The sequence below is a fragment of the Pituophis catenifer genome, unplaced genomic scaffold (genome assembly GCF_029215685.1).
Source record: "Pituophis catenifer annectens isolate HBS135680 unplaced genomic scaffold, rPitCat1.0.hap2 SCAF_8, whole genome shotgun sequence".
Classification (NCBI taxonomy): domain Eukaryota; kingdom Metazoa; phylum Chordata; class Lepidosauria; order Squamata; family Colubridae; genus Pituophis; species Pituophis catenifer.
The window spans coordinates 69,560,414-69,581,047 of record NW_027256888.1 but is presented as its reverse complement, the minus strand read 5'-3'; the positions used below and the strand labels follow the sequence as shown (position 1 = coordinate 69,581,047).

The 20,634-nt window shown below is 38.0% G+C and overlaps 1 protein-coding gene across 1 annotated transcript in view; it reads right to left on the bottom strand.

Annotated features, from left to right (window-relative positions):
* The window catches only part of FAM13A (family with sequence similarity 13 member A), a 150,068-nt gene that overhangs the window by 21,859 nt on the left and 107,575 nt on the right, over positions 1–20,634 (bottom strand). Inside the window, exons 9-13 of the mRNA XM_070948432.1 lie at positions 20,145–20,324; positions 18,193–18,379; positions 17,233–17,309; positions 16,742–16,784; positions 7,015–7,159 (exon numbers count right to left, since the gene is read on the bottom strand). Of these exons, the coding sequence (XP_070804533.1) occupies positions 7,015–7,159; positions 16,742–16,784; positions 17,233–17,309; positions 18,193–18,379; positions 20,145–20,324 (632 nt within the window). The remainder of the gene's footprint in view (positions 1–7,014; positions 7,160–16,741; positions 16,785–17,232; positions 17,310–18,192; positions 18,380–20,144; positions 20,325–20,634) is intronic.

The window sequence follows — 20,634 nt, the reverse complement described above, 5'->3', positions numbered from 1 at the left end:
TTGCGAGCACTATATTTGGCCAGAGAGAACGCATTTAACATGAACCATTTTTATAACTGCTGAAATTTCTGCCCTTCAGAAGTCAAAAGAATGTTTATGAACTTACAGAGCATTCCCGTGGGATATACTAGGACTTAAGAGGGTCTGGAAGGAAATACTATTTTGGATTCTCCCACAGCATGTTCTCACCATTTTGCAATATTGTACTGCCAAATCTACTCCTTCATAAAGCAACTTCCAGAACAGAAACCACTTCCAAAAACACCAGGACCTGGTCCTTCTTTGCTTTAGCTTTCTTGCCCAACATTTTTTAAATTTTAGATACTAACATCGATATGATGTGAGATTTGATAATCTCTAGTGTAATCTAGTTGGCTGTTTTTTAAAAACCAAAATTATTCTATTTTGGGATTTTGCAGATGCTATCCGAAGACTTGTGTGTCATAGTGCCTGCAGATGTTGCATTGTGGACTCCTGGCTTAAGGTGCTCCTCCAAAAACCTGTGATGATGTAATGAGCCACATAAATGAAAGGGTTGGGAATTTCTTTTTAAAAGAAAGCAAGAAACAATCACTCTATAGTTTCTGAATGGATACAGGTGCAAAATCTGTAATTATAATTATATATAATAATTAAAAGCATAATTTGTGGCAGCAAAAGACCTCTGTATGAATTAAGTCCTTCGTTTAGTCTGCAGAAATGTTTAAAAAAGGGGTTAGAAAAATACACGGTTTAGAAAAGGCAGACAAAGATCTGGGAAGACCAATAGCCTTCTATTCGTCAACATGCAATATAAAGCATTTTTATATTTTAATTTTTAAGAATCTATAGGAATACTAAAAGACTCCTCAAATTGTTGGGACCACTAACGTTTTGGCCTTGTATGGGTCTTTCTACACCCTCTACCCTATGGAGAGGCCAGTCATACCTCTTGTTCTGTTTAACTCTTCTTCTTTCTATTGTGACATCATCAAATCTTATTCTACTATTCTGCATCTGTAACTAAGCTCTGGTTACTTTCAAATGACCAGGTAAGAGAATTTATCCAACATCAATATCTTTCCCTTTTCGATTGCTCATTTGTTTTTATATATTACAAGCTATAACTATTCAGATTCAACTCATCCCATGTTTACTTAACCGAACTTAATTTCAAAGTACTATCAGAAAGTAATAATTATCTCAATTCTGCCATTTTGCTTAATTGACCAAATTTAAAGTTCAGGCTATAAGGGAGATGAGAGCGTAGGAAAATGAGAATGGAAAGTTAGGGAGAACAGCATTTTGGAAGAAACCGAAAGAAATGTTCATGCTTTGTGATAATTCCCACTGCATCCTACAAGAAGCCTTATTTACAAGTTGACAGTTTACTAAACTGGTCTGCATGCTCCTACTTAGCACACTGGATTAAATGGTTTACAATTTGTGGCTCTGTGATTCCAAATAAGAATTATGGAGGCAACGATGAAAAAATTCCCAATAAATAAATTAGAAATAAAGAACTGCTGTAAAAGCTCTTTCTAGAGCTTTAGAAGGAGGGAAAGCATATGAAGGTGCTTACTTCTGATCATGTATAAGCCAGCAACCAAACCTTACATTCCTAAAACTCATTCCAAAATCACTGCCAATTTTCTCTTATAAGATTGCTGGTGTTTTGGCCTACATATTCATAAAAATCTAGGACTAAGTAGACATTTTCCAGATCCATACCAATATAACATGATAATATTGTCCCACGAATAAAACTTTCTGAATGAATAAAAAAAATCAGCACGTCAAGAATGATCAGCCAGGTCTACTTTAATGCAGGGAGTTATGCTGTTAAGTGTCCATATTTCTTCTTACAACCTCAAGTTGCCTTGTTTTGTGACCTGCCAACCCCCTGCTCAAGCAGGATACCCTACACTATTTCAGAAAAATACCATTGTTCAATTTTTATGGACGGTTAAACCACCCTAAAATACTTACTGCCAATGACCTTGTGTATCATTTTAATACTCCATCAGGAATAGAACTGAGTCAGATGGCTATCAAAAGTAAGATATTAATTAAAATTTGGGAGGAGGCTCAATAGTTTGCCATAATAGTTATGTTCCATCTATGCTCAACTGCAATATCCTTTTTTCCCTAGATTTTGAGTTGGCATTCCGCAAACAAAGAACCATTATGTCTCAAAGATTCCATAGATCCAGTATTTCCTCATTTCTCTTTCCTACATGAGGGAGACACAAGGCTTTTGGGCAAAAGCATGAAATTGACAATATTGAGGAAGAAGGGAAGATAGTGGACATCTTCCATGAAAATGAGTCAATGCACAAGTGGGGAAGAATTTGATCTGGATGAATTTATTCTTAAAAAGTACAGAGTAGAGGATTTGGGCAATACTTTATAACTGTGAAAAAGGGATTAAAAAATTAGCGAATTATGTAAACTTCCTGTTCAAGCAACTGATCTTCAAGTACCAGATGCTTGTAGATATCATTAATGATGGTTGATTCCACAAAGCTCTACTTCAGAGTTTGTGGGAGATATCTGTTTGTCACATACAGATTGAACCAGGGGTGAAATCCAGCAGGTTCTAACAGGTTCTGGAGAACCGTTAGCAGAAATTTTGAGTAGTTCAGAGAACTGGTAAATACCACCTCTGGCTGGCCCCAGAGTGGGGTGGGAATGGAAATTTTGCAATATCCTTTCCCTGCCACGCCCACCAAGCCACGCCCACAAAACCGGTAAGGAAAATTTTTGAATTTTACCCCTGGATTGAACTTTTTCTAAATATGATCCAACAGGGTAATGTTTAGTTGTTTACTCTTATAAAATATGCCAGCAGAGGCAAGCCAAATAAATCATTCTTATCATTTCTTCTACTCAAACATGACCAGAAATTTTGTTTTACCTCATTTATTTTGAGTGAGGAAGCACTTTCTTTAGGGGCAAACATATTTAAATTAGAACACGAGAAATATAATTCATTAAATAACATACCATGTTTTCCCGAAAATAAGACCCTGTTTTATATTTTTTTGAACCCTGAAATAAGCGCTTGGCCTTATTGCCATGCACTCAAAAGCCCGATTGGGGTTATTATCAGGGGATGTCTTATTTTGGGGGAAACAGGGTATTTAGAATGCAAATAACAGCAAAAATAATTCCAGCTTACAGAATAAAGATGGGGATTTATTGATTTAAAAATAAAGTAGGACATCGTGTTCTTTAAGTCCCATTTAATTTCAGTCAAGGGAAAATAAAATTTGAAGGAAGGGTAGTTTCTTAGAATTGAGATATCACAGAGAAGGCCCCGTTTCTTGAGATCACTAACGTAATAAATCTTTCTAGTAAGCACATTAGCAATGCACAAACATCACCACTACTTCTTAAAAACAAAAACAACCCCCAACCCTTATAGAGCAATTCTTTTTTGTTTATTTATAAGAACAAATAACTGGAGAAAAATGGAGAGGATTTCATACCTCATGATTGTAAAAACAAAACAAAACAAAACAAAATTCTGCTGAAAAGTTAGATAGCATGTGTTCATGCCATCTGCTATTCATTCTTATATAGCGCCGTGTAGGTGGTTATTAGAGTGTTAACTTCTGCAATCAAAATGTTCCAGAAAGTGTCAATATTAACAGTGTTGAAGGCATTAAGAGCATGTGAGGTAATACAGCACAAATTCAGAGGACCGAAAAATTTCTTGTCAATTAAGAAAACTATGCCACTGATCACAAGTCCTCCTCTTGGGTATATTTAATTTGTGAAAATCTAAAATATTACACACAGATATGACATCTGTGTCATAAAATGCCTCAAAGATATAACAAATCATACTGCTGGCATAAATTAAAGCTAACAAAGCATACCTAGCATAAATTAAAACCAGCATACAAAAGAGAGAAAAATGGTAAAATAGTTTGGGTCAAGTATTGATTTTATATTTTTCGAGAACATTTATGTCTACTTCCAAACTTCCCTAATGTTGTAATTCCTTAGAATGAAGAACTTTGGAAAATATTTGTAGGAAGATTAAAAATGGATATTATGATAGCATTCTTCAAGTATATGAAGAATTGTCATAAGAAAAAGGCCTTAATCTTAATCATCCCAAAATGTAGGGCACATTATAATGGAAGTTAAAGGAGAGTTTCAATGGCCACAAAACAGAACAGAAAATTGTCTCTAGGGACATTCACAATCTGTGTTGTGACCTGCCAAATATTCTCATTTGATTGTATGAGGATAGTGCTGGAATTTGATCTCCTTAACTTTCATCTAAAAAAAGTAAAAAGCGCTACACAATTCTATAAAATAAGGTAAAAGTTTCCCCGCACATGTGTGCTAGTCATTTCCAGCTCTAGGGGTGGTGCTCATCTCTGTTTCTAAGCCAAAGAGCCAGCGCTGTCCGAAGACGTCTCCGTGTTCATGTGGCTGGCATGACTCAATGCCAAAGGTGCACGGAGCGCTGTTACCTTCCCACCAAAGTGGTCCCTTTTTTTCTACTTGCATTTTTTTAAAGAGCTTTCGAACTGCTAGGTTGGCAGAAGCTGGGACAAATAACAGAAGCTCACCCCGTTACGCAGAGCTAGGGATTCGAACTGCCGACCTTCTGATTGACAAGCTCAGCGTCTTAACCACTGAGCCACCACATCCCTACACAATTCTATACTCTACATTAAACAAAATTTTCAGCAAATGGACTATGAGTATCAATAATTACTTACTAAATTTCCATTTTTACTTCTTTGAATTCAGAGAGTGTCTAAAATAGAGTATTAATTCAGTAGAAAATGAGCAAACATACATGTAGAATATTCACATTGCTGGCCTAAGCCAATGTATCTTAACCCCAGCAACTTTCAGATTATGGACTTCAATTCCCAGAATTTAAGTGTACACATCTTAAAGTTGCTGAGGTTGACGACTAGCCTAGGTAATGCTATTTCAACTCTCTGTTCAATTATCCATGATTCAGATTAGGGACAATCCATACTACTGCTTAGATTGTGAGACAAGACAAGGAATACGTGCGGCTAAATCAAATACTTCTAAATCTCTTCACCTACCTAACAACTAAATCATGAGTATCATGATTTGTCAATCCACGGTTCATGATTAGAAAATAGTCAGATGAGATTATGCCACCTCTAATGTTCACTGACCTCTCTTTCCACATGATTTTGTTCTATTTTATTATTTATTTATACATCATATTCAGAAACTGGCCTTCTCCCTGAAAAAGCGACTCTGGGTAGTGTATAAATTCTATCATCAATATCCCAAACAAATAGCAGTACATTTCAGAAGTAAGCTGTATTCTTTGCTCTCACTTCTAATATGCCCTAAAGTTGAATTTGCATCAAGCAATGCAAGAGATTAAGAGAACAATCATCCATTCTGTAGTCTTTCCAAATTCTTCAAAAAATAAGAAAAAAAAAATTCTCATGTCATCCCTGACTGCTAAAACCACAGGGAAAGAATGCAGCTTTATTCAGATTACCTTTGAAAATATAACAACAAAATGATCCTTTTTGGAGCAGAGCTAATTAGAATATATAAGGAAATAAACGTGGCTGGAGGGATTCTTTAGATCTAAGGGAAGAGCATCTAATATACTATCAAACTGTAAAAAGAAAGTTGTATCATCTGGTATATTCCCATCACAAATATCCACAGCAGCTGATGGGGCAGGTTTGCATATCAGCTAGTCTATTTGAGCCTGCTTTAGAATTCTGAACTGATACAAAAATAGCATGTGGACACAACTTGGAATCAGTTCCAAAAGGCTTTGGTCCAGATAGACAGATACATTGAACATTTCCATAGAGTCACAGAATGTAAGAGTTGGAAGGGATCACGTACATCATCCAACCCTCTACCCTTGCTAGCTAGGGAATTCTGGGAGCTGAAGTCCACTCATCTTCAAGTTGTCAAAGTTGAGATACACGGCTCTTCCTAGTGAAAGGAACTGCTATTAACAAACAAACTTTTCAGTTCCACCCCCAAATACCAAAATCCAAAAATTCAGTAATAAAATGTCCTTAAGCACTTGGGGGGGGGGGGGCACTAGGTTCTCTAAAGAACCAAAATGTGTGGTAGCAATGTTCTTCCAATGTTTCCAGTCACTGTTTTCAGTAGCATGACTTAAAGCACCCTTGTGCCTTTTAAATTAGTGGATACCAACAAAACAGTTTGCTAGGGGAAAAAACACACTAATACTATATTCCTTTCCTTGTAAAGATAATGTAAGCAAATGAAAGTAATTCTATTCCCCCTTATTCAACAGCAGACAATAAAAGTATGTATTCGTTTATGCAATCAGAGTTAGAACTGCTAATGCTAAATATCTCTGCCTTGCTACACAGAAAAAGAAATCAGAATATTGGTTACACCCATTTACCTTGGGTGAATCAATGATTTTAAGATCCTTAAAAAATGGTGGGGAGAATTCTCTTAACTGAACCATATTATACATGGGAATAGATTTTTAAAAACTAGACAGTTAAACAGGAATACAAAAAATACCAATTTAAGCAAGCTATCATTCCCTCAGACAATACATGTGTATTATCTGAACCTAGGGACAAATATGCTCCCCATAGAAGGACTCAGGGATTTATTAAGGTATCTTTTAGCTGATTTGCCAGAAGGGAGACCTTTAAACTGCAAAATGTTAGCAATCAACTGAACACGACAAAAACATTTATTTTTCTTATGTTATGTTCCTGAAAAGAATGTCCAATGGCATCTTTTGCATCATAAGTTCAGCTCTTGCATTCAAACAGTTTATTAGTTTCTACAGATTAACTTTCCCCAGATCAGTATTCTTCTTCACATGAGCAACTCAACAGGCATGTGGATTGAGAAGCTACTGCTGAAGACATCTGAACGGTAACAGGCTGGGGAAAACTGTCACTTATCATCCCCAAAACAAGAGGGAAAGTCAAAGACAGAAGTAAAACATGCAGTCCTGCTGAAATAAGAGCTGTCTCATTCATGCTCAACAAGCAATCCTACCTTCCCAGTTGTCACTGCACAAGGTTGACAGGTCCAGACGAGGCACTTCTGATATGAAAGTGTCTTCCTGGCCATCTATTTCTTGGTTCCTCTGTAATTTGACTTCAGGAACGCCGGGATGTTCCTGGATCTTCATACTTGAGCTCTGCAACACATCCCCCCAAGGAACAAAAACTTTTTTGCAAAGTTCAGTGTAAAACGGGAAGTACAGATGTAAATAATCACACGCGCACAAAAACCAGCCCTTTTCCTTTCTATTAGACAAACTGAAAAATGGGAGCCTTTTAGTATCCGGTCTTTTTCCCCAATTACTCCCTTCAATGCTCATGGATCACTTACACTAGTTAAAAAATAAAAAAAAATAAAACTTTTTGAAACAGAATAAGGAGCTCAGAAGTTGCTTCTCTCCAAGTAACTAAGCGATTGGTAGAGTTTATACTTGAACGGCTTGAAAAGGCAAAGCAATGAGAACAAAGACTGCATTTTCCCTTAAAAGTTCTGACCCCCCCCCCCCAAAATGCATCACCTAAGAGGCTGCTGTTGCTAAGGCTACAGCGTGCAACAAAATCTCTCTTGGAAATTGAGGATACTCCTGTCTTCCTTCTTCCCTGGAGGAAGAGAAGTTTTCTTGCTGCAGACGGCAGCAGAATGGAAGGTACGCAAAGGCTCTCCAGCAAGCTGTGCTGCGGTATAGCTCTCCGAATGAATGCCAGCAGAGTTGGTCTGGCTTGGCTTGCACGTCCTTGGCTTCCTGTGGTTGTTTTCTAGTTGGGTGTGGGGAAAGCAGGCCTATTTATGGAGGAGCTCTGGGATATTACAAGCCGCTGTTGCGCAAACTGAAATCATAACGGGCTTCTGGCATTTAATAACTGGAAGGGGTAGGAGCCTGCAGAGTAAGCCACAGACCAGGAATGCTTTCCGTTCCAACAAATCTTCATCACTCTCTTACACTCTCTCTCAATCCCCAAGCTAAAAACTGCTGAGGAGATGATTTATAATGTACGCTTGAAGAAAGAAACGAAAGCATTTTGCACCGTGCCCACTCACCAGATACCTGATATGTCCTGTGTGTCTGGACAGATTAAACCCTCTGCCCGCTTGTTCCTGGCTTTGTACACTTATCCTGTCTGACTTTATGTTTTGGGCACCAGAGCACGCGGTTTTCATTTGCAAAATGCAGAGAAATTTAATGCAAAGGGAGTATCAGAGGAACGTGCCTGATGTAGGTGTACATATAAGGTCTTTACTTGTAACTTGGGGAGAAAAGAGACAGGGAAGGAAAAACGGCAAGAGAGACTTAAGAGACTCCTGAAATACAATTAGAAAAGGCAGAAATACTAGGGGAAGAGTTAAAAGCAAGTTAACAGACACTATTGTAAAAACATGAACGGCTCACAAAGGTACCAGCCGATTTTTAACTCTGATTTCTTTCTTTAGAACAGTCAGAATCTATTCGTGCATCTGAAACTCTCTGTAACTCCCTGCAGTTCTTTTTTTCCAGTATCTGCAGTGGGAACTGTTAAAATTAATCCGCTCTGGAATTTGCCAATATGCTGAATTAAAAGGATGGTGGGAAATAAACTGCACTTTGCTCTGTTGATTGTAATGCAAATAATCAGCGCTGCTTTCAGATGGTTGCCTGGAAGTTCAAAAGCAAACAAAAACCAACAAATCTTGAGTAGCACAATTCTATATATATTTATTCAGCCGCTTTATGCTCCCTCGTCTATATATTTAGAAATGCAGCCTAAGTATAAAATCTTGTCCACCCATAGGGTTAGGGGTAAGGTTTCAGGACATTGAAATAAAATCTAGATTTCACGTTAGACCCATAAAACTACACACGTTTAAAAAGGTTGCCAGAGAAGTCCAGCCGCCAGGAAAGTGACATACAATCAAACCACAGACGTTCTAGAAATCTAAGGAATAATATATTTGTACTGCAGGCTTCATTCTGCCAAACCAGCTCCAAGAAAAGAGATGAGAGAACAGATTCCACCCAGTATCCAAAATAGTCCCATTTTCTTTAGGGAAAACATATTCCAATCTCAAATTTCAAAGTCAACATCCTCACAAACAACATAGCATTTCTTCTGTCTACACTTGTTCTGATAGGCACACATTGCACCATTAACCACAATTTATTCAATGACCACACTTGGCTGAATTGTTACGATATAATAAACAAAACCTTAAGAACAAAGACTTCTGCTTTGTTGGATGAAGCCAATCACCCACCTGGTCCATTGGAAGCCCAGAAACAAACAGGATGGCCTCTGTTTTCATACTGCTCACTAGAAGCTTGTGTTTAAAGAATGTTGCCTATAACCCCAGATGGAGTATTCAGTTATCAATAATCAGCCCATTCAAACTGTTAGTTATCATCACCTCTGATAACATATGATTTTGAGTTTTGCAAAAACCAAAAGCCACAAAAGCCACACTATCTTAGAGGATTCTCACCATAATTCAGTAAGCACCACCTAGGGAAAGCTATCACCTCTAGAAAGAAAATAAAAGAACAGAAATAGGGAAGGCAAAGTTTTTATTGTGCAACCAACTTTCACCATTCACAGAATGTTACAGGGAACTAAAAGATGTTGTGTTCCAAAAAAACTAAAAAAAAGATGCTGGAGAAACAGAGAAATCAACTGCTAGGACATTATTTGAAGGAACTAACGATCAAGTTTGCTAGAAGTAAAAGGAAGGAATATAAAATTGGTTTACTTGACCAAGATTAAAATACATATGTTAACCTTTAATGGACTTTTCATCACATCAGGACTGAAATTACAATGCTTTATGATCCAATTGTCCTTCTCATCCTCTACGTAGTATCCCATTTTGGGCTCCTGGATTGCCCCATTTTCTTCTGCCTGCATCAAGCAAGTCTTGCTTGATGATCAGTTGACTTTGGTCCATTTTCTAACTTTATTTGGTGCATTTTATGAATATATGTAGGATCTAAGAGATTTGGCAGAGGAGATTGCACTGAAATTGGTGTCTGCTTTGATTGTTTCATGCCTAAATATAGTAATAATTTCCTGGGAGGTGTTTCTGATTCTTCTCTCCATCCATTGATCTTAGTGAGGAATAGTGTCATCTGGGCTCTCTTGGACCTTCCATATCATTCTCATCTTTCAATACCATGGCAAGCTCTTTATTAGCTCCCTTGTGCTAAGTGACAAACTCCCCAGTATCTGTTTGCCCTCATTTCTATCTATAATTCTGCTAATTCTTTATGTTCCTTTCTGTAGGACATTCTTAGTTCCTTATTCCAGAGTTATTGTCTCCCAATACCAGGCTTTCAGAGATCTGGCCATCTTTATGATATATAAAGGAGGTTTAAAGATCTTTATATTTAATTAGCGGCTAATGTAATCAGGGTGTTCCACTCTATCTGATAGTTTCAGGATAACACTTTCTTTAAATTATTATGGATGTATATATCAGTGGTGGGTTTCAAATTTTTTTACTACCAGTTCTGTGGGTGTGGCTTGGTGGGCGTGGCAGGGGAAGGATACTCTAAAATCTCCATTCCCTCCCCACTTCAGGGGAAGGATACTGCAAAATCCCCATTTCCTCCCAATCAGCTGGGACTCGGGAGGCAGAGAATAGATGGGGGTGGGGCCAGTCAGAGGTGGTATTTACCGGTTCTCCGAACTACTCAAAATTTCCAGAACTGGTCAGAACCTGCTGAAACTCATCTCTGGTATATATAGTCAGTGCTATCGCAGGATGCTATTTTAAGTGTATTGCTTTCATGCTGGACATTTTAATGTTAATTTTTGTTTATGGGATTCCGAGTTGTGGATTGATCCACAATTCATTATTATGTTATTGTTGTTCTATATTGTGCCTTGGTAAAGGGCTAAATAAATAAATAATAACATTATTGCTAGTTTGCTTAACAGGAGAAGGATGTTTCCTCTCAAGCTGAAACACTTGGCCTTTTAACTGTTATAAACTCACCCCATTGCACAACTTTTGATTTCCTTTTTTCTAAACTTAACATATATGTAAGCATTTGCTGCTCTACAAAATCAAGCATAAAAGAGATAAACATATTGCAACTTTTTTTTAAAAAAATCATCATTCTTCTTGAATATCATACCTTTATCCCAGAGGTCTTCAAACTTGGCAGCTTTAAGACTTGTGGACTTCAACTCCCAGAATTCTCCAGCCAGAATTCTGAGAGTTGAAGTCCACAAGTCTTAAAGCTGCCAAGTTTGAGGACCTCTGCTTTATCCAAATCATGTAAAGCTAAGCAAACATAGCAATTAAAAACAAAATTTCAGAGTCAATGACAACATGTCCTGTTCCCTCTAGCCCTACTCTGCTGTGAAGGAAGAAGATGACAGCTAAAGGAACATTTGAAGAACAGGTTTTGTCATAGGGTATAAATGAACTTCTCTTTTCTCCTCAAGACACACTGTACCAGGCCATTAATCTCCACTATGCTGTCACGGCTGTAATTTGAAACTACGAAGAATCTTTCCAAGCCAGGCGATAAAATCAGATCAAGAGTGGTCTAGCTAACATCTAGACACTAGGATCTGCCATTAATAAAAACTTGGATAGATCAATTGAGAATGTACAGTCAGAACATTTTGAATCAAATATTTCTAAGGCAACATCCAAAAGCTATAGTGCACACTCAATCAAACTTATGAGCACTGATCAATATTAAATCCAACTGGGATCCACTTCAGATTTTTATACAAAATGTTATTCCTTAGTAAATCTTGGTGCATTTTTGTTTCTGATGTCATTTAACAAGGATTTTTGTTGATGTTGTTTAATAAAAGGGGATCCCTGTCTTTTTTTTAATCCTACAGGGTTGGTTATGGAAGATTATTTTTCATTCCCACCGCTGCCGCCGATTCACCGATTCCCCCGTCGAATCCCCTCCGCTGACACCAACCACTGATTCCAAGCCCTGTCGGATCCCCTCTTAACCTAATCTTGAGAAGCTTCTTCTCCAGTAATATTGTACTGCAAACTAGGGCAGACAAAACCTTTGCTAGATTCAAAGAAGCTGCATTCCAAACATATATGGATGGTTCTCTGAACAAATGTATTTTTATTTTTTGCTTCTGATGCCACTGTTCAAGCATGATGACATGCCTATCTGTGGTATCACCCTTCTCTATGCTTGTAAGAACAGAGGACAGAGTGGGAAGCTTATAGGAAAGCCAAGAATCTCCAGTGCTGAGAAATGATCTGGTCCTGCCAACAAATAAGGGGGCATAGCATAGTCACACTAAACAGCATCTTCAGGTTGTCTATGGAGATTCTCAATCATCCAGGTCATGGTTTTCCCAAAGATGCTTTTTTCCCAGAAGGCAATTGGACTTCTTTGTTTATCCACTGAAAACCTTTGGGACAATCATGACCTGGATGACTGAGAATCTCTACAGACTTCCATTGAAAACATTTCACTTCTCATCCAAGATTAACCGAGGAAGCTTATTGATTGAGAAGTGAAAGATGAAAGTGTGCCAGTGTGTTCACAGAAAAAAAAATGACAATAAAAGTTATTATTAATTTTCTCCAGGTACACCTATAATCAGTCAGCCGCTATCCTTTCCATTAACTTGCCGAAAAAGCAATATTTACAACAGCCTGTAACTATCTATATCTTTAAATTTATATGTTTTTTAAGAAATTACCTCACTGCCTCTTTCAAGTCGTAATTCCTTTAAGAAGAAGATATCCATGAGACTCCAAACCGGTCATAATTTTCCTACTAAATCTTACTAGTCATAGTTACACCTCAGTTCCCTACTTACTGGCAAATGTTTTTCTGGCACTATACTATTCTTTTTAACACTGTTAAAAGTTAAAGGTACGAGTATAAAGTAGCTTATTGATCAATATTAAAATTAGCCATTTATTTGCAATGTTCTGAAAACTCTTTATAGACTTTTTGCTGACGCCAAGATTGAAAAGTTTATATTTTATGGACTTGCCTATAACTAAGGGATGAGATACAAAATGAAATCTGTTTGTAACCCTATGGGATGAAGAGTTATTAAAATTGTCCATATTTGTAATAACGGTTAGAATTCATTTCTTTATTTCTTTTCTTTTTCTTTAACATATTCTTTCTTTTCTTCTTGTACTTTTTATTATTTCTTACTTTTCTTTTTGCTTTAAGTTTCATTTGTATTAGCTGTTACTCTGAAATAAAAATCCTTAACCAAATAAGTAAAACTATCTGGATAGAATCTTAACATTTCTTGATTATGTATTACCCAAAACACGTAATTTTAGGGTAAATGTTATTGGGCAAAGCAACCAAAAGAGGTGCATTAAAACAGGTGGGAAGACAAATAAAATACCTCTCTTTGAATCATTAAAGCACCCATGTCTTTTGCCAAGTACTAGAGCAGTGATGGCTAACCTTTTCTGGACCGAGTGCCCGAAGCGCGTGCGTGCATGAATGCGGGAGGCGCGTGCGCATGCGCAACAGAGATGAACTGGGGCAACGGCCCGCGTGCCACCTCTGGCATCTGTGCCATAGGTTCGCCATAACGGCACTAGAGGCTCTGCATCTTTTTAGAATGCTTTGGACATTCCAGATTGTTTATCTTTCCTGGCAATGAAAACTTGCAAGAAAATACAAAGATTAGACATAGCAATCAATGATCCAAGAAACCTTTCCAGTAAAAGCATTTATTGAATGTCTCTAGCATTCTGCAATCATGAAAGACAAGAGAATCCCTAGAAACCATATTTATTTATGCCTATGTAAACACTCAGTCAACCTTGGCTGATTTCAAAAAGCAAGGCTGTACAGCTTAGTGAGAAATTGCCAAGAAATCCAAGGACTTCAGACTAGACTGGGAAGTCAGAAAAGCATTCCAGAAGAAACAATTTACTGTTGCCTAGAAATCTACATGAGGTGTTCATGAATTTATCGCAGATAAACTCAACTCAAAGGGGACAAGGCTATATTTAACTATGGATTTGGCCATGGAATTAAAAACATTAGGTAGAGCTGTATTCTTGCTAAATATACAGTATCTTTACCTAACCCTCCAATTGTAGCTATTCAACAGGGACCCATTTACATGGCCGCCCTGCAGAGAGGACATTTTTGGAAGGGGAAGAATACAAACACTCAGATCACAAATGTTTTTCTCCTATTGTATAATATAGACCCTCCCTGGCATACTGCAATCTCATTGGATCAAAACATCGTTCCAACAAAAACAGTGTTCCAATTTAACACTGCCTAGTTATGCTTGTTTTACAAGCTATTATAAGCAGGCCATAATTCCATATAACCAAGACCAACCAAATGTGAACTTAGCCACAGACTTCAGCTTTCTAAGATTTTTTTTTTTAAAAAAAACTTTGCTAAAATATATATTTTCATGATATGCTTTAAGACGGTGTGTGTGTGTGTGTGTGTCCCCAACCCCCGGTCTGTGGACTGACACCAGTCCACTGCATGCCAGAAACTGGACCATGTAAACAAGCAAAGCCTCATCCGCGGGATGCAGGTAGTACATGAAACCACACCCCCTCTGGTCTGCGAAAAACCTTTCTCCATGGAACCAGTCCCTGGTTCCCCAAAGGTTGGGAGCTACTGCTTTAAGAGGCAAAGGCAAAATCTCCTAAGTTCAGAGAAGATGTTTAAAAAGATTTTTGACATCCATAAGGCAAAAGTAACCAGCAAGATTCCTGTCCCACTCTCAAGGATTGTGGCTGTAAAATGAATTATGCAAAATAAAACCATCCAATGCAAATTGGCAAGATAAAATAGTCTCTTTATGTTTGCATGGCCAGCCGATTTGTTATTTCCTATTTGCTGTCTTGTCTGTCTTAAACCAGCTTCTTTGAAAAAAGATAACATCCTGAAGCATCTCTATCTCTAGTTATCTGCATCTGAGAAAATAATACGCTAAAGATCATTTCTATAAAGAAAGGAATGATCATGGCAGAAAAGGAAAACAGAATTGACAGGGAACTGTGACTCTACATATGGGTCTGCCCTCTCTTAACCTCTCATTCCCAAATGGAAGAAATAAATTTCAGTTCAGAAGATAAACTATTGAGGGAAGAGAAATATATCCATCAAGATTAGAGAAAAATGTATTGAAAAGGTCAAAAATTAGTGAACAGTACTAATAACAATATTTCTGTGCTTCCGACACAGAAGCATTACTATTACTACTGTTCACTAATTTGCTGGTGACATCACCGTTGCACAGGTAGGGACTCTTTCCACACTCTTGTGAAGTTGCCCATCGAAGTAGTACCCACTAATCCATCAATCCCCAACCTTTTTGGCTTGGCGGCCCAGCGCGTGGGAGATAAGAGATAGTTTTCTGTGAATGGTAGGCACGCATGTGAGAACATGCTCAAATGGAGCTTCACGCATGAATGTGAGTGCCTGCTGCTTGTGCAAGTGGACCTGTGCTCGCTTGCCCACTACTCAAGTGGCCCAGTTCCAAATGGGCTGCAGCCCATTAGTGGGCCATGGACTCGGGGTTGGGGACCACTGCATTAATCTACTTGTGGTCGCCTGCTTTCAAACTGTTGGATTGGTGGAATCTGGAGCGTGGAATGGGAACTCACTCTGTTCTGTAGTAGCAACGGGTTCCGAACATGAGACTAGCAATCATCAGATTTAATCTCTCTCTGCCAAGAACTAAGTAAGAGACTTTGAGCAATCTTCTTTTAAACTTTACCCCCCCCCCGCTCCCAATTTCCAGCAAAATTTTAACTGTATAGTTTTACTTCTACAGCTGGGGTAGAAATATGACTAAAAGTAAAGGGGACTCCAGGAGTGGACTCAAGGCCAAGGTCTTCCAAAAATCTGTTCTCCAATTTCCAAGTACGATCAGCTAAACTGGTTCATGACAATGTCTACATCAATGCTCTTCTTAAATGCTACTTACAGTATTTTCCAAGGAAGCTTCTTATATATAATAATACTGTACTACCCTGTTTCTCCCAAAATAAGACATCCCCTGATAATAAGCCCAATCAGGCTTTTGAGCACGTGGCAATAAGGCCAAGCACTTATTTCAGGGTTCAAAAAAAATACAAGACAGGGTCTTATTTTCGGGGAAACACAGTAAATACAATAATACTGTACTAAAATAAATTCAAAAATATTCAAATATTTAATTTTGATGAACTAAAATTCATTTAAAATCATGTATAAAAGATGTCTGCATATCATTAAATGATTTTAATTAGTATCAAAATTAAAGTTCAGAATCATCTGTGCTTGGAAATCTATAAACTCAATAAATAAGTATGTTAATAATCAAACCAAAACCTATGATATCCGAATGTTTCTAACAAAGGTAGCTCTAATTAGATTCCACATTCTGATTACTTTCACTTAGTGGTGGAATTCAATTTTTTTTACTACCGGTTCTGTGGGCGTGGCTTAGTGGGCGTGGTGTGGCTTGGTAGGCATGGCAGGGGAAGGATACTGCAAAATCCTCATTCCCTCCCGACTCCTGGGGGAAGGATATTGCAAAATCTCCATTCCCGCCCCACTCTGGGGCCAGCCAGAGGTGGCAATTGCCGGTTCTCCAAACTACTCAAAATTTCCGCTACCGGTTCTTCAGAACCTGTGGAATAGCATCCCTGCTTTCACTTCATTATTAATGTTGTAAAGTAATAACAAAAGCAAAGTAACTACATTAATAATGGTGAAAGTAATGTTATTATTTTGCAAATGGTACAAATGGACACAAACCTGATTGTGCATTAACAAATCATCCTCATTTCTGCCGTCTTTGCTACAAAAAAGAAGAAAGAAGTATTAAGGAACATGTCATAAAGGAAAACAAACCATTTTTTAATAATCATAAAACCACATTTTTTTTAAAAAAGCAGATGAAAATAAAAGTTAAAATTTCAAGTCATGCTTTATAATTCCTTCTTCGAGACTTGCATAGAAAAGCCAAGAGATCAATCTACTATTAACAGGCGTGAAATACAGTATGAATACATAAAATAAGGCATTCATTATAACGTTAAAAGATTATAATGTTAAAACATCTTTTCCTGAAAAATAGCAGCATTTTCAAAGGAGGACATATGCAGGCATAGGAAATCTAAAGTTAGCTTCCCTCCACCCCATGTAAAGAAACTGGTTTCAAAGTATAATTGGATTCTCTAGTATAGACCTTAACTGACATTTAAAAATCTTTAATTTTAAGACAGAGTAAATTCTAAGCAAGTCACCTTTCTTCAGAAAACACTTCCATTTCATCTGGTCGTCTTCCATCTACATGTCTCAAGGAACCAAAAGTTTCCATCGCCTGTCAAACATTAAGACAATTGCTAAGAATGATCATTTTAAACATCACCTCTCAAAACCTCCAAATGTAATTGGGATTTCAACTCTCAATGCACCTATTCAACGGAAGGACACAGTTGTGTTTCATCCATAATGAGAAATGCTATTTATGATATAGACCAGTGGTGGTGAACCTTTTACTCACTGAAGGCCAGCTGGGTCCCCTGAATTGAGCGCACGTGCACCGGAGGCCCGGACACCAGCTGGGGCATGCGCGCATGCACAGCTGCAGGTGAGTTGGGCGACAGCTTGCGTGCCAGGAATAATGGCTCTGCGTGCCACTTCCAGCATTCATGCCATAGGTTCGCCATCACGGATATAGGCAGTGAAATAGAAAGGGACTACAAAGAACACACTAGCAAGCGGTCTACTGATTCAGAGATGGTGGATTATCACACTGCTGTGCAACCATGAATTATAGTTTACTACTCCTACGGAAGGGAATTCTGGGGAATTAGAATGAGTGGGAATCCATAGAAAGGTTGAATTCCAAATGTGCAATATTTATAAGCCTCCTCTGAAATACCTCTGTTATCTCAAGTGTTTCTGCTCCAGGGGCCCACCCCAATACAGGTTGTCCTTGATTTATGACCACAATTGAGCCCAAAATTTCTGTTGCTAAGTGGAACGCTGTTACCTTCCCACCCAAGGTAGTCCCTATTTTTCCACTTGCATTTTTCTACTTAATGGTACACTCAAATGGCTTGCAGAACCATTCAGCAAGAATCATCATCAAAACCACTTGAAATTCAGATGATGCTATGACTTGGGCATCCATGGATCATACAGAGTCACCCAAGTCACAATGTGACATTTGAAAGCTTGGCTTTCATAATTTTGCTTACCAAAGAACTCTCTTGGTTGTCGTTAAACTCAGTTAGTTTGGTGCTGGATTTCTGACGTTTTGGTTTACTTCTTTCGCCAATGTAACCAGAACTGTTCTCATGGCATTTTTCCACTTCCTGAGCACTTAAGATACATTCTTCAATGCTACTGAAGCCAGAAGGAATATTCTCTTTATTGATGACCTCCCTACATAGGAAGGGGGGGGGGGAAAGATGGCAGAGTTCCAGATCATTTCTAGTTACTCATAAACACAACCCAAGCAATTATTTTAACTTTGCAAGTTCTAGAAAGATATTTACACTCTACACTTCCTCAGTTATCTTATAGCCTTACAACTCCTGGCATTTTCTTCAAAGAATTTGTAGAGTCTATCTCTAGTGCATAACAAGGGGTCCAAGGGACAGATCTGGAATTTTGAAAATCTACTATAAGCCTTCATAAAATCCCTATCATGGCTGAAACTTGCTTATTCACAAATAACAAGCTGTCGAGACTATTCTCTGCCAGGTCTTCAAGTCACCTAATAATGGGCATATGGCAATGTTTTTAACTTGACAGCTTTAAGATTAGGCCTTGGTGGCTAGGGAATTCTGGGAGTTGAAGTCCACCCATCTTAAAACTGCCAAGGCATATATACTAAAATATATACTAAAATAAATACTAGCATATACCGAAAGTTAATATGAGGTTAGAGCCTGGCACTTTATTCTAGGTGTAAGCTTTTTATTTATTGGTTAAAAAAGTTTAAACATTAAAGTTCACTACCTGGATACTACCTGGAATTCCATAGGAAAAGGTTGACATATAAACAAGTGAAGAATATGACTTCCAAGAGGAAATATAGTATTGGGAATACATGGCAGGATGCAGGATTTCCCATACAGTCCTACTGTCAAGTACTTAACGGAAAATGAATCCAGTATTCTAAGCAACTTTCATTTCTGATTATGTAGAACTAGACCAGGGGTGTCAAACTCAAGGCCGCAGGCTGGTATCTGACCCGCGGGGCTGCCCTGGGAACAGCAAAGGACCCGCCCACAGTGCCTTTGCCAGTGCAAATGTGCGGCCCTTGCTAACTCAGTTTTCAACTGCGACAGCCTCCTGCAACCTTCTGCCAGCAAAAATGGAGCTTGGGAGGGCTGCATGGTCCACTACAGGTGCCCCCGACATGAGTGACGTCGAGCTGGCCCTGCCCACCCCCACCCCAGCCCCCCATGGTCAAACACAACCCTGATGCGGCCCTCAATGAAGTCAAGTTTGATATCTCTGGTCTAGACAAACCTGACAGGGAAATCAGAATATTTGGAAAAATTTCCATCAAACAGATATATATACAAGTTCTAAGATTTATATTTCTTCTTTTCTGTCAATGATGCAGCAGAAATAGAGGAACAGCTTCACAGGAAATTCTCTCACAAACTTTTCTAATTTGTAAGGATTATCATTCAAACACATAAATTGTTTATGGAATCAGACATCATATATGCCTGGATCTAATTCAGCTGCAGTGTTCATTAATAACTTAGCCACAAACCTCCTTGGTTGTAAACTTGTAATTTTTTATTAAAAAACAACAACACCTGCTACTAAAGTAGTCAGTTAAAGTTTGGGTAACTTTTAAAATTATGAGTTATTTCACAAGATAAAAAGTTTCATGTGTATACAGAAGTTTATTCGTTTAAACTGAAAAACAGACATAAAACATAGTCTGCAAAATGTTCACTTTCTGCCAAAACTTTTCAATAAAAAATTAAAAACTGAGGAGAAAGAACTGTGATGATTCCAACGTCTTTCCACAATTATCTAGGAATATTAGCTCTGGAACATATTGGGCTCCTTGGCAACCTAAGAGAGGGGAACCAGTTTTTTGCAATTATCTGACAATTGCTATCAGACAGCTCTAAAACTGTCTCATAGGAGAAGAAGAAGAAAAGAAAAGAAAAAAGCATACCTATCTCTGGTCTTTCGGCCTTCATCTTGTTCTTTATGATGTCGCCTGCGCTGCCCAGTAGATACACCAGAAGACGTTAATGATGTTCCAGATTCAGATTCTTCAGAACTCTGACCACTAGAGCCATGAACATCAAAAAGATGTTGTTCGACAGCTGTCCGGATAGTCTTTTCTAAGAATCTGTCAAAGCAAGATAAGTTATACACACATACATATACACAGGTATTAATATATTTTTTTAAAAAGTAATAATGAATTCCCAATGTGAACCATTCAATATTTTTACACATTTATAAGCGCATGCCTCAAAAATGATTTGCAAGAAGTGTTTCAAATATGGCTTAAGCTCTACTATTAAGTTCTACTTATTCATTAAAAGAGACTAACTTTTTTCAGGCTTCTGCATAAAAATGGAAAGGAAGGGACTTCTGCTTTAAGAGTTGTCCTAGTTTGAATGAAAGGATTCCATAAAACAGCAGCATTTGTTTTT